At 43.0% G+C, this 17,512-nt stretch overlaps 1 protein-coding gene across 1 annotated transcript in view; it reads right to left on the reverse strand.

The window, feature by feature from the left end:
• Positions 1 to 4,648: 4,648 nt before the first annotated feature.
• The window catches only part of SEL1L (SEL1L adaptor subunit of SYVN1 ubiquitin ligase), a 52,584-nt gene continuing 39,720 nt past the window's right edge, over positions 4,649 to 17,512 (reverse strand). Inside the window, exons 19-21 of the mRNA XM_079768821.1 lie at positions 16,881 to 17,053; positions 11,910 to 12,038; positions 4,649 to 8,989 (exon numbers count right to left, since the gene is read on the reverse strand). Coding sequence (XP_079624947.1) covers positions 8,780 to 8,989; positions 11,910 to 12,038; positions 16,881 to 17,053 — 512 coding nt within the window. The 3' untranslated portion in view covers positions 4,649 to 8,779. The remainder of the gene's footprint in view (positions 8,990 to 11,909; positions 12,039 to 16,880; positions 17,054 to 17,512) is intronic.

Here is a 17,512-nt window from a genome sequence, read left to right on the forward strand (position 1 = left end):
TAATTTTGTATGGCCCAAGAATGATGTTATAACTATCCAAATGGCCCTTGGCAGAAGAAAGGTTCCCCACCACTGTCATAATAAAAATTTAATACCACACGTATATTGAGTATCTGTTTGTGTACTGTGGTCCTTTGGAGGATGACAAACCACTGTGCTATCTAAGACTTTTTTCACATACTCCCCCCCCACCCCACACACACAACCAAGAATCAGTTTTCTGATTCAATGGGCCATGTTACCCCCATTGAGAATGCATGGTGGTGACTGTGTTCATTTTCTAGGAGTATTTCAACAAAGTACCACAACCTTGGTGACTTCAAACAACAGGAATTGATTCTCTCTCAGTTCTGGGGCCAGAAGTCCACAGTCACCGTTGGGGGCAGGGCGGGGGGGGGGGGGTGTGGAGTTGGGGAGAGATTCTTTCCTGCTTCCTCCAGCTGCTGGTGGCTCAGGGCCTTGGTTGGCTGTGGCTGCATCACTCCAGTCTCTCTGCCTCTGTCTTTGCTGGGACTCTTCCCCTGTTCTGTCTGTGTCAAATCTCCCTCTGCCTTTAAGGACACCTGTCACTAGGTATTGGGCCTACTCCAATGCTTCAGAATAGCTCATCTCCAGATGCTTAGCTTTTCCCCAGTAAGGCCACATTTAAAGAATCCCCTTAGGTTTTTTTTTCAAAAGTCTTACCTAGTAAATACTACTATTAAAAACGGACAACTAAGAAGTTTTCAACATAGCTTGTTTTCTTGGGATTTTGTGACAGGGAGATACAGGAATTACAACATGAACATGTCTTGTTGGGAGCCACCACTGAACCCACTACAATGACTAACATCTGTGGGTGGCAGAGGACATATCACTCGTGTCAGTGACACAAGCAAGAAAGCCTTGTGTGTTTCACAGCTCCAAGGCGATGCTTCTAACAGTTTCGACTCAACTGTGGCCTTTCCTCCGAGGTAGCCTTTGGCGCCCTCTGGTGGAACTTGTGGTAACACACAGTCCTAATTTTCAGAAAAGAAAAAAAAAAAACACACCACACGATTCCGCAGGTTTAAAGTGATTAGCTATTAAACAACAACAACAAAAGGAACTTGGAGAGTCTCTATTATAACCCAGTACAACTTACTGTCCACCCTCGAGAGAAACGATGCTGGTCAGAGTAAAAGGGAACCGACCGCCTGCCTGTGGATTCCGATTCTCCTCTCTGCTGCCTGCCCCTGTATAGGAACAAACGCAGTCCAGGGAGGCCACCTGGGGGGGGGGGGGGGGGGAAGGAAAGTAGAATAAAGGTAGTCATGGATCTGCCTGCCATAAAATCCCAAGGAAGCAAGAGATATTTAAAACTTCTTAGTTGTCAGTTTTGTTTTTTTAAAAAACATTTTTATTGATTTCAGAGAGGGAGGGAGAGAGAAACACCAATGATGAGAGAGAATCATTGATCGGCTGCCTCCTGCACGGCCCCCACTGGGGATCCAGCCCACAACCCAGGCACGTGCCCTGACCGGGAATTGAACCGTGACCTCCTGGTTCATTGGTCGACACTCAACCACTGAGCCACACCAGCTGGGCAGTTGTCAGTTTTTAATAGTAATATTTATTAATTAAGACTTTTGGAAAAAACCAAAGTGAATTCTCTTAACTATTTTCATCATTATGCTCCCATGACAGCATCAGTCCACTGGATGAAGAAAGATGTGTGTGGAAAGACCCATTTCCCAGATACTGAGCCAGCAGCCCCTCCCGGTCCATTTGCCGTCCAGTGAACCCTGACCCCCGTCAGAGTCCCCCTCTTTCCTGGCACAGGGGCTACCACCTAATAAGCCTCAGGGCAGTGCTGCGCGGAACAGCCACTCAGAGGTGGTCTTGGTTTCTTTTCAGTGGTGACTCGTGTGCTAATGTTTCCTGCTTTTCCGATTGCAGAGGGCTTTGTCCCTTGCAGGGGCCTCTCTGGGCTGCAGCTGCCCCCTCACAGGGGTGGGAACTGTCAATCCTGGGCCCTCCATAGGCCTGAAAAGCGACTGCCAGGAGCACTCACTTGCCTCCCCCCCTCCCCCCACCTCCCAGCTGTTTTCCCACAGGGATTTCTCCTGACTGTGTGGGAAGAGGGTGGGGAAGGGCTGCGAGGAGGAAATCCTACCTTATGTGGGAAATTGCACAATAATAAACGGTTCCAGTACATCTGTGTTTAAGTAGGTTTTCTCAAGAGCTGACCCCGGGTCTTAAGTGTCTTTTATATATTTCTAAGTCCACCCAGGAAGGCAAACTTTAAAGGAATTGATTTGCGTGGCAGGCATCCTGCCACGCTGTGGGCACACACCGGTGAACAACACAGACATGATGTCTGTCCTCAAAGGATTTACCAACAGGGAAACCAAGATGAAGCAAATATTGTGAGTAATCAAGGATAAGAGGTGCCGTCAAGGACAAATACAGCGGGGAGCATAGCAGGTGGACCTGATCTAATGAGGGGCTAAGCAAGTCCGAGCGGGGGCTGGAGGGGGACAGTGGGCCTGGCCAAAGGGGACGGAAAACCGATGCCCAGATGTCTCCATGAGATCTGTTCACCTTTTCCGTTACTTCAGCTATTTCAGGAGAACAGATGTGGGAGGTCTAGGGTCAAATTTGTAGACAATTTGGGTTGCTAGCATTTGGAGTTCTTGAACAGTGAAATCAGGCAACGGTCCTGGAGGCCCTTGCTAAAAGCCATCCTCCTTGTGGCTGGAGCTGATGCTGGTCCACGTCACCCTCCCGTGTACCCACAATTAATAGCAGGAGTTCTATTCAGAGAGGAGTTATCTAGAAGCAAATTAAAGACTGGGGATTTCCATAAGGAACGGACTATTTATTCACTCCCAAGGTTGCAGATGCTGCAAATAGTATGCCAAAAAAGATAACAGAGAACTGCAGACTGGAAACATTCTTAACTAGAGACAAAGGGGACAAGACCAGCTAGATGATTCCTTCTTCCCCTCTTCCATTGTACAACCAGGATTAGTTTCTACCGATTTCAAAAGATTTCATTCAGAGCAAACAAACCAATCTCTCAATTTCCCTAAGAAAAAACAAATCACAGGCAAGGGCGTGGGGAAACCCAGAGGTGCCAATTCTGAAACTCACAGCTGTGCTTTCACATCTTGATATAGCTGTTGCCAAGGATGGCAGTTTCTGTTGTTCACCTTTAAATCTTGAATCATGCAAAACTCAATGACTCAACCTTTATTTTCAAAGTTAGAAGCCCTGTTAGCATACTTGAATCTCTTATGTAATAATTACAAGACTTAGGAGAAATTCCTTTTAATTCTGACAGGCTAATTAATCGAGTTCTATTCGAGGTAGAGAGAAAGTAAACGGAAACTGGATTGAGTAACAACTGAACATATTTATATGAATTTCTAAGTCAATTAACTGGCCACATTCTACTCAACTTACATGAGAGAAAATTATGTGGGATTTAATACACAATTTGGCATGAACACTAGGTCATGTTTAAAAGAAGTTAATCCAGACAAAAAATATTTGGCTACCAGGAATGTCAGAGTTTTGCTCAAAATGTGATACTAACAAAAAATTACAAGGTTAGTACAATTTTGGGGATCCAAGAATAAGCTTGTTTAAGCTGATGGCTTCCACAGTAGTGGCAGAAATGACACGGGAAGAAATGTACAAGACCCATCACCGCTGCACTTCCTTTTGAACTGGGAGATTCTAAAGCTTGCTTTATTTTTACTTGACTATTCAAGTATTTGATAAATATCCAGAAAGCAAGAAAAATCTGCCTTCCCCCCGCCTAGTTTCTACTACAGAAATTACTTCTAATGTTTTACTTGAATATATCTATGTATTTGCTGTAACATAGTATAAGCAAATTTTAAGGCTACTATAACCAATCAAAGTTAGTGTTATAAAAAGTTAGAGGCTGTTTCTCATCAAGTCACATCCAATGACGACAGAGGACTCATTTTCATGACTTGTCAGAAAGGGGCTCAGTGGTAAATAGGCATCACACCCAACTGTGGTTGAATAAGCCAATTGCTCATGTCAAGGCTCTGACTCGCCCAAAGCTTTTATTTTCGCCAAGGTCAGTCAAGGACATCTGGGGTGGCTGGTTGTACTCCCAGAAGTAGAATCTGAGATCGAATTTCTCATTTGCTGCAGTCTGCATCATCAGGCTTTTTAGCCAACAATCAGATGCTTCAAAGTGGGAACGTTTTAGCTCAATTTCCTTTTTGAGTTGGCGTCTAGGAAGTGAGGGTCAGATTTGTCAGCCTACTTCTGCTGTGCATTTTGTGTACCAAGTTCACTCCTGCCTTAATACTTTATTTTCCGTTTCCCCTTAGATCACATGGCTTATTCTACATACATTTTATCTTTGTATGATATGCAGCTCTGTAAGCCCTCTTAAAACTTTCTGGGACAAGGTCATGCATAAAGAAACTTGAGATACTTTTTCCTGTCATCAGGATTAAAGTGGATCATGCTTACTATGTATCATAGGCTGAAAAAAAAAAGGTAACATTTCCTAGCAAATTCATGGTCTCCTCTGGGTAAGATTTAATTTATAGAAACCTGAATTTCAGGAGTTGAAAGGAAAGATGGATTCAAACTTCCCCAAATAAATGTTTCCAGAGGCTTCTGAAATTGCAAAAAGGTTCATTAGAAATGGAGCCATTGGTGTTTAAAGCACAGGCCGACCGGGAAGGTGCTTGGTCGTGGCACATTCCAGCACACAGGATAACCAGGTGGGATCTTTATTTCACAAGGGTCAAGGTACAGTACAAAACGAATCTGTACATCTCTCTATTAACAGGATTGTTTACACAATTATATTACACTTCACCAGCCTTTATACTGTATTTAATTAAATACAAAATAAATTTACAAATAAAGTCTGCCATGGTGTTCCTTCCGATGCCAGCTTACTGTCTTTCAAAGCTTCTCCTCAATATTGATAGTGGTTGCACCTTGATCGTTTCAACATTGATTTCTTTTTATAAATCAGAGAATAGTGTCAGCTTGCATGTCATTCCAAATAGAAAAGACAGCACACGCAAGATGACTCGTTGCACATAACCAAGACGTCCCTTTCATGCACACAAAATCAGATCTTTACTTGTGCAGATAGTCACTTTAAAACACAAATCTTTTTTTACGTGGGCTATTTTATATTTTCTTGAAATACCAAGTGGAAGGAGAAATTTAGCTACTTTGCAATGACTGCTCCACATTAAAAATCAGGGAGTGCCTCAGACAACGTGGTATTCAGAAATTTTATATTTTCCATTTGTATTTGTGAGCAATGACTGATAAAAATATCTTCATGAAAATAGAAGTTTCTTTTGCTCTATTTCTTGCACACCTCTAGTCCTAATATTGTGCAACATGTATTACATTCACTTTGAAAACAAATACGAGATGTCATTGGGGCAAACGTAGCCCATGTTGCCCTTCCTGGCAGATAAAGGGTCTGTTTTACCTGAAGCATTTTATTTTGAAATGTGCATGTGAAATGCCAGTCCAAACCTCTGGACAGGAAGTGTTCTGTAGATGTAGTCAGACAATAATACACATGCCACACACACCAAGAGTTGTGGTCTTCATTTATAGGTTTGCATGCATACCTCCAACACACTGGTTAGAAGAACAAACGTGAGGAGCAAAGGGGGGGAAAAAAAGCAAAAAATTAAAAAAAAATCTATACGAAATACTTAAGTTTTCTGGAGGCAACAGTAGCCCTTTAATTAAATAAAGCATCAGATCATCACCAGATCACAAGTAAAAGCTTCTACAACTTCCCAATGGCACGAAGATAAGACAGCTCGGCAGTAAAACTCTCGCAAATTAACCTTATGTGCACAAGGGTAACACACCGTCATGAGTTTTAAGAGTAATACAAGTTAATGTCATTTAAGTGTTAAATAATAAACTTTGAAAAAGGAGTTTTGAATTATTTTTCTGTGCCTTTGAATAGTAACCAAAAAAATAAGATAAGCCTCACTCAGAAAACAGAAACAAAAACTCCAAACACAAAAAGAAGAAAAAAGAAACCCAAACATCAATGCTACCTTTGCAACATAAAATGGAAGCAAACAGATAATGTGGAGACTCTGAAACAGTTGAGTGAGCAACCACCAAATGCACGAGCGAGTATGCCCTAAGTAGAGACAGACTAGAAAACGGGACGGGGGTGATGGGCAACCGCGGAGAAATGAAGCCGCACTCTACCTGCTAACGCTAAATGCTACCCTTAAAACTCCTGAGTCCCGGAGTTAGTTTAATGTCACTGACATTAACTAGCTTTAGTTACTGTCATTTTATTCAAATGGATGCCATTTGATTAGGTTAAGTATTGAGCATTATTTTAGGAGAAACACCAGTTCCTTGAGAAGGGAGCAGAGTCTTTTGAGACAGTCAGAAGGACTGAAGTCATAGGAACTAAGTTATTTTAAGTATACCGTTCGAATTTCCAGTAGCAAAAGACCCAGGGTAAAACAGGAAATGGAAAAAGCCAAGAAAGGGGTATTTGGAGTATCTATAATAATAAAAGCGTAATATGCTAATTAGACCAGACAAGGATGTAGCCGGGGCTGCGAAGCCCGGGTCCCGGGTGCCTGCTGGCGGCTGGAGGGAAGCCCGGGTCCTGGGTCCCGGGTGCCAGAGGGAAGTGGTGCCGGCAGCTGGGGAAAGGAAGGCCTACTCTTGCACGAACTTTGTGCATTGGGCCTCTAGTTAATAATAAAAAGGACACGGCAGGTGGCAAACTGGTAGGAAGCCTGTTACTGCATGAGATCAGACTGCCCTTCCCATCTAGCTTTGGTAGTGCACACTGTTATAGGACATGTTTTTTCCAAGTATTGGAGGGAAGTAGAGAGAGAGAAATAAAATGCTGCCAAAGGAGAAAGTAGGTGGGTAGTAGAGGGGAAAAAGAGGAAGTTAAACTTTAAATCAATTAAAACAGTTCCTTTGAAATGAAGCGTGGCTGATAGTGATTCTGAAGGGTGGGGACAGAGGCAGTAAAGACACCCCCATATCCTATCCACTGCTCTCAAATCGCCAAGTGTAAGAGATCAAACAAGTCGTAATATTCACAAGAGCTACCCAAAGTGGCACTGTACTTTTTGAGAGTAACCGTTCCTGCCTTTCAGATATACTTTTAGACACAGGGTTCTCACTGTGATCACCTCTTCACACTTGAAGGCGATTATCTCAGAGGAAAGTTTGCTTACAGATGTCTCATAAAATCTACTTTAAGCAAAAAAAGCATACAACTTCACATTTAAAGCCCTCATGTTCATTACTGGCTAATTAAATCTGGTTCTAAATGCAACCCCAACTTCAGGAACCAGTCTTACAACTCTACAGTAACAAACTCTTCAAGTTTTCCGGCAGGTGAGGGGTTGTGGAAAGAGAGTATACAGGTTAAGAAAACAGACTGAGGTCAGTAGGCCTAGAAAGCCTGCTCAGGTGCAAACGTAGTCTCACACAATGGAAAGAAATACAAACTCTGTTTAATTTTTTCATTTGCAAGATATGTGAAGTTCGCAAGTTTTCTTCACGGTTGTTTTCCATACAATTTAATCCGACAATTCTCAAGTGGAATAGCCTTGTTTTTCTAGTGTTCACAGTGGGAGGGTGGTGACTATGACAGCTGAGCAAGTGGCTGACTTTCTGTCACATAAAACTGCAGAAGTAAAAATCCACCTGAACGGTGTGAACAGGCTTTGGCTGTCCTCAACCACTGAGTTTCATGCATCCTAGATCCTGTCTCAGCCTTAGTATTACAATGGTAGTCACCATATGCCGTACCTTTGCAATGATATTTCATACTTAAGAGAATTCAGGAGGGTGATCTGCTCCTTTGCAATAAGAAATGCAAACTAAGTAAGTCCTGGGAACTACTGGGTGGGGAAGGATGTCTACGGTCTTAGCACCCCATGCAGGGTTCTATAATATTGCTTTCTAATTTCTCCCACTTAGTCCATCCTCTGGCTTCCAGATCAAGGCTCTGCGTACTTAAAACAAGCAAATTACATTAAGTAGGTGGGGCAAACGCATGTGTTAGCTCAAGGAATCAGTTCACAATGTTTTATAGATATTCCATTCCAAAGAAATGAAGCTCACACATAACGCTAACAAGGCCTTTCAGTCTCTGAAGGAGAGAAGTGTGGTATAAAATATGACAATCACCAGCAGTCAGAAACCTCCCTTCCTTCCCTTTTAAAGTAACAAATGTGCTGAATACGTGTACTTGCATGTGGATTGGCAAAAGTTTCTGCTATGGCCATTCTGAAACACTTTGAAGCCTTTTTTTTTTTTTTTTTACGTTAAAGGCAAGTTCTACTTCCAGACTTTCAAACGTGTTATGGTTAAACTTGCGAGTAACTGCGTTTTCCTTTTCACACATCAGTTTTTAGTGTCGATGCATAAGACCTTGAAGATGGTTGATCGGAGAACTTATGCACATTGAGACAATGACCAAAAGGACCCAAGAGAGCTGGATACAGTAGACATTACTTTGAGTGTCTCACGTATGTTTCCAGAACAAACAAAAAAAGGAAAGCCACTGAGAATTGTTATTCCAAACGGCACTGAAATTCAACTCAGTTTAGGTAAGAGTTACTTATCCCTGAAAATAAAGGCATCAGATTCTAAGCAGCTTTAGGAATTCAATGCTTCCTTGTGCCTCTTCCAGGAGGTGGCCACGGAGCCAGAGTCCCAAATCAAACGCAGGCGTTCTCTGCAAAGGATTTCCTTGGTTGTCACTGATCAAGGCTGGGCCCAGCTGTTACTGCGGTGGCTGCTGCTCCGGTGGCGCCTCCTGCTGTGGTGGTGCTGGCCGTGGCCCGGGGGGCCTGGGGCCGGGCATGTCTTGGTGCTGCCTCTGCCTGTAAGCTATGACTGTTCCCAGCAGCAACGCGATGATAGTCATGAGGTAAAGGTCCCACTCAGGTCCCAAAAGCTGGTCCATATCAAGTTGGGTAAATACATCTCGAATCTTAATGGGAATAGAAAAATCATCATGTTCACTAACGTGTCAGAGAAGAAATCAGGAAAATTATATCACCAATTAGAGATAAATACAGAACTTATTAAAATAATTGGTTTTAGGGACATCTTTCAATGTTTTTATTTTAAAAAGGGTTTAAAAGCCTTAAATTGAAACTCAAAAAATAATGTATCTCAGGAACAGCTATTATTTCTTAACAGTTGACTATGTGAAGTGTCTGGCAGGGTTTCCTTCCATCAGCAACCCAATGCACGCATTCCCAACCATTTCCCCCAGAACAGGCGTCCTCAAACTACGGCCCGAGGGCCACATGCGGGTGTTTTGCTGTTTTGTTTTTTTACTTCAAAGTAAGATATGTGCAGTGTGCACAGAAATTTGTTCATAGTTTTTTTTTTAACTATAGTCCGGCCCTCCAACGGTCTGAGGGACAGTGAACTGGCCCCGTTTAAAAAGTTTGAGGACCCCTGCCCCAGAAAATATCTGAGATGAGCACTGAGGGCGAGGGAGGGTCAGGGAAAACTGTCAGTCTCAATGCACCTGGAGCCCATTTGCAGTCAGGGCACAGTGGCTAAGAAGCTCTGCTCTAGTGACACGGGGCTATGTTATCACTTCTCTCAGGTAACTGAAGTCGGCAGAGTCCAAATGTTTCATAGAGGAATGAATAATGCTTTCTGGTCAGGATTTAAGTAAATATTTAACACCTGAATTTGAACTTAAAAGTCATGGTTTTAGTCTATGGTATATATAGGATATATATATATATATATTTAGAGAGTGAGTGAGGAAGGGAGTGGGACAGAAACATTGATGAGAGAAACAGCATCAATCAGCTGCCTCCTGCATGCCCCCTACTGGGGATCAAGCCCGCAACCCAGGCATGTGCCCTGACTGGAATCGAACCATGGCCTCCTTGCTCAACTGCTGAACCACACTGGCTGCGCTAGTCTATGATATTTTAATTGTCCTAGTGTCACTTAAGTGATTCCTCTTATTTTCTGACTGCCATTTATTCACAAAGAAAGTAGACATGTGTATAATCCTTGTGTTTAAATAACATCACATTCAAAAGGTCTCCATCTCCATATATAAAAGGTTAATATGCAAAGTGTCCCCTCAGGAGTTCGACCGCTCGCTATGACGTGCGCTGACCACCAGGGGGCGGCGTGGAATGAAGGAAGGCCCTGGATGGCAGCCAGAAGGCCCCAATAGGCCCTGATCACTGGCCAGGCCTAGGGACCCTATCCATGCACGAATTTTGTGCACTGGGCCTCTAGTAATATATATTTGCCGGTACAGGCACTATATTATTTTGGAAAGATTACAAGAAACTATTAACTGTGTTTCCTGGGGAGGGAATGGAGATGGGAGATTTTGTGTTTATCTTACTATTCGACTTTCTTGCCATGAATACTTACTACTTTAAAAAAATGTATTTTTACTGATTTCAGAGAAGGGAGAGGGAGAGAGAGAAAGAAACATCAATGATGAGAGAGAATCACTGATTGGCTGACTCCTGCATGCCCCCTACTGGGTACATGCCTGCAACCTGGACGTGTACCCTACCAGAGATCGAACCATGACCTCCTGGTTCATAGGTTGATGCTCAACCTCTGAGCCACACCAGCAGGGTATTACTTTTTTTTTTTTTTAAGGTAGAATATCTACATGGTAGGATTACAGGGCATTTTATTGTCTTTATATTTCTGTCTTAAAAAGAAAGAATATATTTTATTGCATAATCAAATCCTAGACTGTAATCAATAGTTTATTAGTCTTAAAAATTGTGAGAGACAGGGTCTGGAATAGTCCTGGCAGAGAAACAGCACACTATCACACTGTTAGCTTTTTAACTGAAGGAACGAAGATTCTGTCAATTAGCAGGGGGTACAGCCCTGGCCCAGGCTGCCAAGCAATTACAAATTTGCCATTACAAATACATAAGATATTGGTAGGACAGAGCTCAACATCTCAGTCCTCTGGAGCCCTATACATGGGGCCCTCAGTAGCACGGGCTAGGGCTGCATGAGGGGGAAGTCAAACTTCTCTTTACAGATGCTGGAGCACCATGGACTACATTTATATCTGTGTAACACAGGAGGGAACCCATTCTGGAATCCATCGCTGAGATGAGGTATCCACCTGTTCTGAAAGATGTTAACCAAAGATTGGTAACACCATCCTTTCCCAGAATGAATTAAAGTTAAATAGCCCTTGTTTCTGCATATATTTGAAGACTTTCAGAGTCCAATGCTGTACTAGTTAATCTGTTATGAGGAACTCTAGGTATTGGAAACAAAATGCAAAACTGGAGAACCTAAGAGCAACACATAAGCGTTGTTAACTAAAGTCGGCAGCTTGGAAGAGAATGGCTAACCCATCTCCTATCTAGGTTCTACCTTTAGCTTATTTAAATAGTTCAAGGTATTTTTAGAGAACCAATTCTGGTGGTGGTTTTAACATGTTTCACTATCACAAGAATCTGAAGTGCAACAGCCTGGGGAGGTTCTCAGGTTCTACTTCTTCTTCCTTTTCTAAATTCTCTTTTTCTTAGGGAGGTCTGAGTCACTTCTAGGCAGGCAGTCATCTGATTTAATGTTTACTGAATTTAGTTAGCTACTGTTTCAAATTGCCATGGGTCAGTCTCAGTTTTCCCCAAACAACATCTGCATCAATGCAAAATGCTTTAGCACTGGGTAACCAGTTGTGATGCTACCTGAAAACTATGAACAGCTTTGTGGCCACATTCATCCCTCACCTGATGAGGGCTGTGGGTACTTCACCTGGGGAAAGAAGGAAAGAGACGAGACACTCGCAGGCTACTCCTCCCCTCTTCCCCAACATTTAAAATACAAGTTTATGGACTGAGGTTACATCATTTGTATTTAACTGAAAGGCGTGGGCCACTTACATTTGTTTCCCGTATGTACTGCAAGAAATAGACGACGCCCAATTTGCAGAGCGCTAGGAAGACTGGTACCTGTGCATCTGGGCTGGCTTCGGCTGCCATGTCATAAAAACGCTTTGCAAGGTGAATATCCTATAAGATAGGTAATAAACCCAAATTCATTTCTTGTTAAATTAAGAATAATTGTCTTTTAGTTTATACATTAGGAAAATTTATTTTATCTTTCAAGTTTCATTTTAAAATTTCCCTTACCTAAAGAAAAACCCACGTTGTAATTGTTAATTACCTAACAGATTAATTTGGAAAAATTTAATTGAAAAATTTTAAGACTTCATTCATGCTCCCCTCCAATCTGACATCCACTTGCTGTGTAGACTTTCAGAGGTAAATGCTGCACCATCTTACAGCTGCACATAACACTGTTAATCTGGACACTTCCAGGGCTGACCTGTGAGTTGCAAGTTAATTTTTTCCTGCTTAAAACTACAGCCAGCTCCAGGTTTCAGTTTGGAGCAGTGAACTTCAAACTGGAATAGACAGTCAAGATTTCCCAAGGGACATTGGCAGGGACACTGTTAAGGCACATCCTGTGTCTCCCTGTCTTAGACAGATTTCTGTGAAGGGCAAAGCAAGTCACTGGTAATTTTGGCACAAGTTGGAGTATTCAGATCTATGTAGAATGGGATGGCAGGAGTTGTGAAATTTTCATTTACCAACCTTACTTCTATACCCTGACTACTGTCAAAGGATATCAACCTCCTAGGAAAAAATTCCATGAGACATGGGAAAGAAAGGCTAAGCATTAAAGATGACTTCCCCCCACATATCTAAATATAAATAATTGCTTTCAGTTATTCCCTATATGTACCTGGGGTATGTCACTAGTTGAAAAGAAGAGCACCTTCAAGCAACTGTAATAGTATGGTTAGTGTCTTTGATTTTTAAAAAAATACATAACATTTTTTTGAACTGCCTTATTTTTCAAGTTCATGGATCAAACTATGTGATAACACAGGCTATATGTGTTTGATAAATTGAAGTTAATTAAAGGTAATTAAATTGAAGTTATCAAATATATCCTGAATTATTTATTTCAATTATAATCAATCCTTGTCTTATTAATATTTAATATTTTTCTAGTTACACTAGATGCTGATTAGATTTTAGTAGCAGGAATGTCTCTTGCATTTAAAAAATAAGAACAAAATGGGAAAAGGTCATTATGATGTCTTATAAAAATGACTGGATTTACTGTTATTTTTACACGTAATTATTCTTAAAAGTTGAATCCTAGAGTTCTCTCTCATCACTCTGATGCCTTTTATCACATTCATTTTTTTCATAAGAATTTACATAAGCTATACATCCTATTACAAATTAAATGAGATGAGAAAAGCACACTGATTAGGTTCTTGTTTTATAACCTATTATAAAAGTAGTATCAGAGTTATATGACTTTAGTCTTGATTCCTAGGTGTAGTCTATAAAGGTCACAACTTACATGTGATTTTTATATTAGTCATCAAACATACAATTAGTATACATTTCAATGGGAATACTGGACTAAAAATATGAATTCAGGGAGAAAAGAAAAAGATGCAATATGCAATTAAAGAATTACTACATATTTTTTAAAAAATTAATAATGGGTATGTCAAATTATTTAGAGTAATTTAAACATTCTATTAAAAACGATCTTCCATGGGCCCCTGGATCCGGGTGAGGCCACGCGACCCTGGGTCTGGGAGAGGCCACGCGCCCCTGGGTCTGGGGGAAGCTAGATCCCGGGTCCGGGTGAGGCCACGCGCCCCTGGGTCTGGGAGAGGCCACGCGCCCCTGGGTCCGGGTGAGGCCACGCGCCCCTGGGTCTGGGGGAAGCTAGATTCCGGGTCCGGGTGAGGCCGTGTGCCCCTGGATCCGGGTGAGGCTGGGTCCCGGGCCCAGGTGAGGCCACGCGCCCCTGAGTTCGGGTGAGACCATGCGCCCCTGGGTCCGGGTGAAGCTGGATCCCGGGTCTAGGTGAGGCCATGTGCCCCTGGATCCGGGTGAGGCTGGGTCCCGGGTCCGGGGGAAGCCGCGCGCACCTGGGTCCGGGTGAGGCCACGTGCCCCTGGGTCCGGATGAAGCCGTGCCCCTGGGTCCGGCCGAGACCCAACCAGAGGGAATCGAACCTGCATTACCACCATTTGTCCACCATCCAGAGCTGAGGGGTCAATGCCGACATGTACACATAAGGAACTGGTGGACATTGATATTGGGTCTCAAAAGAACTGTTGGTCCAGAAAGAAACTCACTACAGACTGATTCATTTGCCTGTCAGCATAACTATTATTGCTCATCTCACATTCAGTTCATATAAGTATATCTCTAGTGACACATGATCTCGCTCATCTAGGGGAAATGATGAACAACATAGACTGATGAACAAGAACAGAACCAGAAACAAGGAGGCATCGATCGGACTATCGGGCCTCAGAGAGAGGATAGGGGAGGGTGGGGGGAGGGGGGAGAGATCAACCAAAGGACTTGTGTGCATGCATATGAGCCTAACCAATGGTTAAGTTCAACAGGGGGTTGGGGCATCCGTGGGGAGGGGTGTGGGATGGGAATGGGAGGATGAGGACAAATATGTGACACCTTAATAAAGAAATTTAAAAAAAAAATGATCTTATTTAAAATAGCTAGAACTTAGACCCTTTGAAACTTATGCTGAAAAATTTTATTTATTTATTTATTTTATTTATTTCAGAGAGAAAGGGAAAGGGAGAGAGACAGAAACATCAATGATGAGAAAGAATCATTGAATAGATGCCTCCTGCACACCCCCCACTGGGGATTGAGCCAGCAACCCGGCACGTGCCCTGACTGGGAACTGAACCCTGACTTCCTGGTTCACAGGTCTGCGCTCAACCACTGAGCCATGCTGGCTGGACTATGATGAAAAATTTTAAATGTCAACTTAAAAATGCACAAGTTGATATTAATTTTTCAAAAATTTTAAGGGTACATGCGCAAAACCTAAGACCATGGGTCTAAAGACTGTTAGACTTCACTAGGAAGGCTTAAGAATCAGAAATAAGGGGAGGGGAGTGGAGGACTCACTGTGGTACAATGGGAACTAATCCTAATATATAAAAACCCAGGGTCCGTAACAACCGAAGGCTCGACTGACCAGAAGTCAGTCCTGCAGTCCTACTGTGAGCACAGCGACCCAGCACTGACTGCCCAGGGGGCTGCAGATCAGGCCCAGAGAGAGGCCTGGAGAAGCAGGGTCTGATCCATAGCCTCTGTGGCAGCTGTTCATCAGCCCTTGCCTCTCTCTTTCTCTCCGGGCCTCCGAGGGGGCTGCTGATCAGCCCCGCCTCTCTGATCAGGCCCAGAGATAGGCCCGGAGACGCTAACTGGCATAGAAACCGACCAATCATAACCAAATCTGGGTGAACTGTGAGGAGCCAATGGCTGCCTAGGAGGCAGAGCTTTTGACTCTGACTGGCATAGAAATTGACCAATCAGAACCTAATCTGGGTGAACTACGAAGGCAGAACCTAAGGTAGGGGGTGTGGAGGGGTTTTAAGGGCTGTTTGGTGTAAGGTGTAAGAAAGCAGTTCAATTTTTTAATGACTGGTTTGGCAGTATAGTGCATATGGCTGGCTATCAGTCCAGATATAGGGATTATGTATTTTTGTCTGCCAAGAGCATCTCCTCCTGCTGAAAAAGGCTTTTCCCCCTCATTTAAGCAATCCTATCCTATATAATCTATACTACTAAAAGGGTAATATGCTAATTAGACCGGGCCGACCAGCCATCTTCCAATATCCGACTTCCTTCCGGACAAAGCCATGGTGGTGGGGGCCAAGGCAGAGAGGGCAGTTGGGGGTGAGATCAGGCCGGCAGGGGAGGGCAGTTGGGGGCGAGATCAGGCCGGCAGGGGAGGGCAGTTAGGGGCGATCAGGCAGGCAGGGGCAGTTAGGGGCAATCAGGCAGGCAGGCAGAGATTAGGGGCGATCAGGCAGGCAGACAGGTGAGTGATTAGAAGCCAGCAGTCCCAGATTGTGAGAGGGATGTCTGACTGACAGATTGTGCCTAAACCAGCAGTCGGACATCCCCCAAGGGGTCCCTGATTTGAGAGGGTGAAGGCTGGGCTGAGGGAATGCCCCCTGTGCATGAATTTCGTGCACTGGGCCACTAGTCCTATATAATAAAAGCCTAATATGCTAAGTGTCCGGACATCTAGTCTTCCATTCAACCAATCAAAGCCTAATATGCTAATGAAATGCTAAGGCTGCTCAACTGCTCACTATGACATGCACTGACCACCAGGGGGCAGCCGCTCTGCTGCTGGGGTCCGGCCAATGGGGACTGAGCAAGATGGGCCAGACACTCCCTGGAGCCCTCCCCGGCCCTGATCGTGCTCTGGTGGGGTCCCTCAGCTTGGCCTGCGCCCTCTCGCAATACGGGACCCCTCATGGGATGTCAAAGAGCCCAATCCCGCAGGCCAGGCCAAGGGACCCCACTGGTGCATGTTCGTGCACCAGGCCTGTAGTATAAAATAATATTGAATGTAACTGTAATTGATAAAACATTTTTTAATTGAAAAAGAATCAGGAATAAGTTTATCAATAGCAATCATCTTAATTCATTTCAAAATAATTTAGAAGCAATAGAATTTGTCTGATTATGGTTGGACAGTTTTTCAAACGAGGAGTTATCAGTAGAAGCTGCATTGCCTATCTGTTTTCATGAATCTGTTTTTGGCTTAATATTCTAAATATAAGAGTGTGGATATCAATATGTGTGCATGCTGAAAGATGAGAGAGATGCAGGGGCAATTTTGTGAAATATTACAAAACTGCCTCACAACTTAGTATATAAAATCTGAGCACATTCCAAAGAAAGCCCACTTTCTATAAAAATGCAGACCTTTCCCCCAAATCAGTTTATATTATTCAAACATTAATTTGATGCGCTGCTCACCTGTTTAATGCCTAGTCCTTTCTCATGCATATATCCCAGATTAAACATAGCCTGTGCGCTGTGTTGTTGCTCAGATGCTAGACGATAATGAATAAACGCAGTCTCGTAATCCACATCGGTGCCAAAACCATAGAAATGGTAGTCTCCAAGTTTAATTCTAGCCACAGTATAGCCTTAAACAAAAGTTAAATGCAAAATTGCCAATAAATAAAGTGTTTAAAACAGATCACACTGTTATTTCTCTTCCTGTTAACATGATTATATAAAACAGAATTTTAATTTGTAGTACACAAATTTTACAACCAACCCTTTAGCTAAGCTATAAATTCAGTAAAAATTTAAATTAGAACTACTCTTCTGAAGAGGGCTTTGTAATAGTCAAGAAGAGGTAGAACAAGGTAGGTGGCAACACCTACCCCCCATGTCTCCAATATTCTTTTTTAAAAAAAATATATTTTTATTGATTTCAGAGAGGAAGGGAGAGGGAGAGAGAGAGAGAAACATCAATGATGAGAGAGAATCATTGACCGGTTCCTCCTGCACACTTCCCACTGGGGATAGAGCCCACAACCCAGGCATGTGCCCTTGACCTGAATCGAACCCGGGACCCTTCAGTCTACAGGCCAACGCTC

Source organism: Cnephaeus nilssonii (assembly GCF_951640355.1).
Source record: "Cnephaeus nilssonii genome assembly, chromosome: 4".
Classification (NCBI taxonomy): domain Eukaryota; kingdom Metazoa; phylum Chordata; class Mammalia; order Chiroptera; family Vespertilionidae; genus Cnephaeus; species Cnephaeus nilssonii.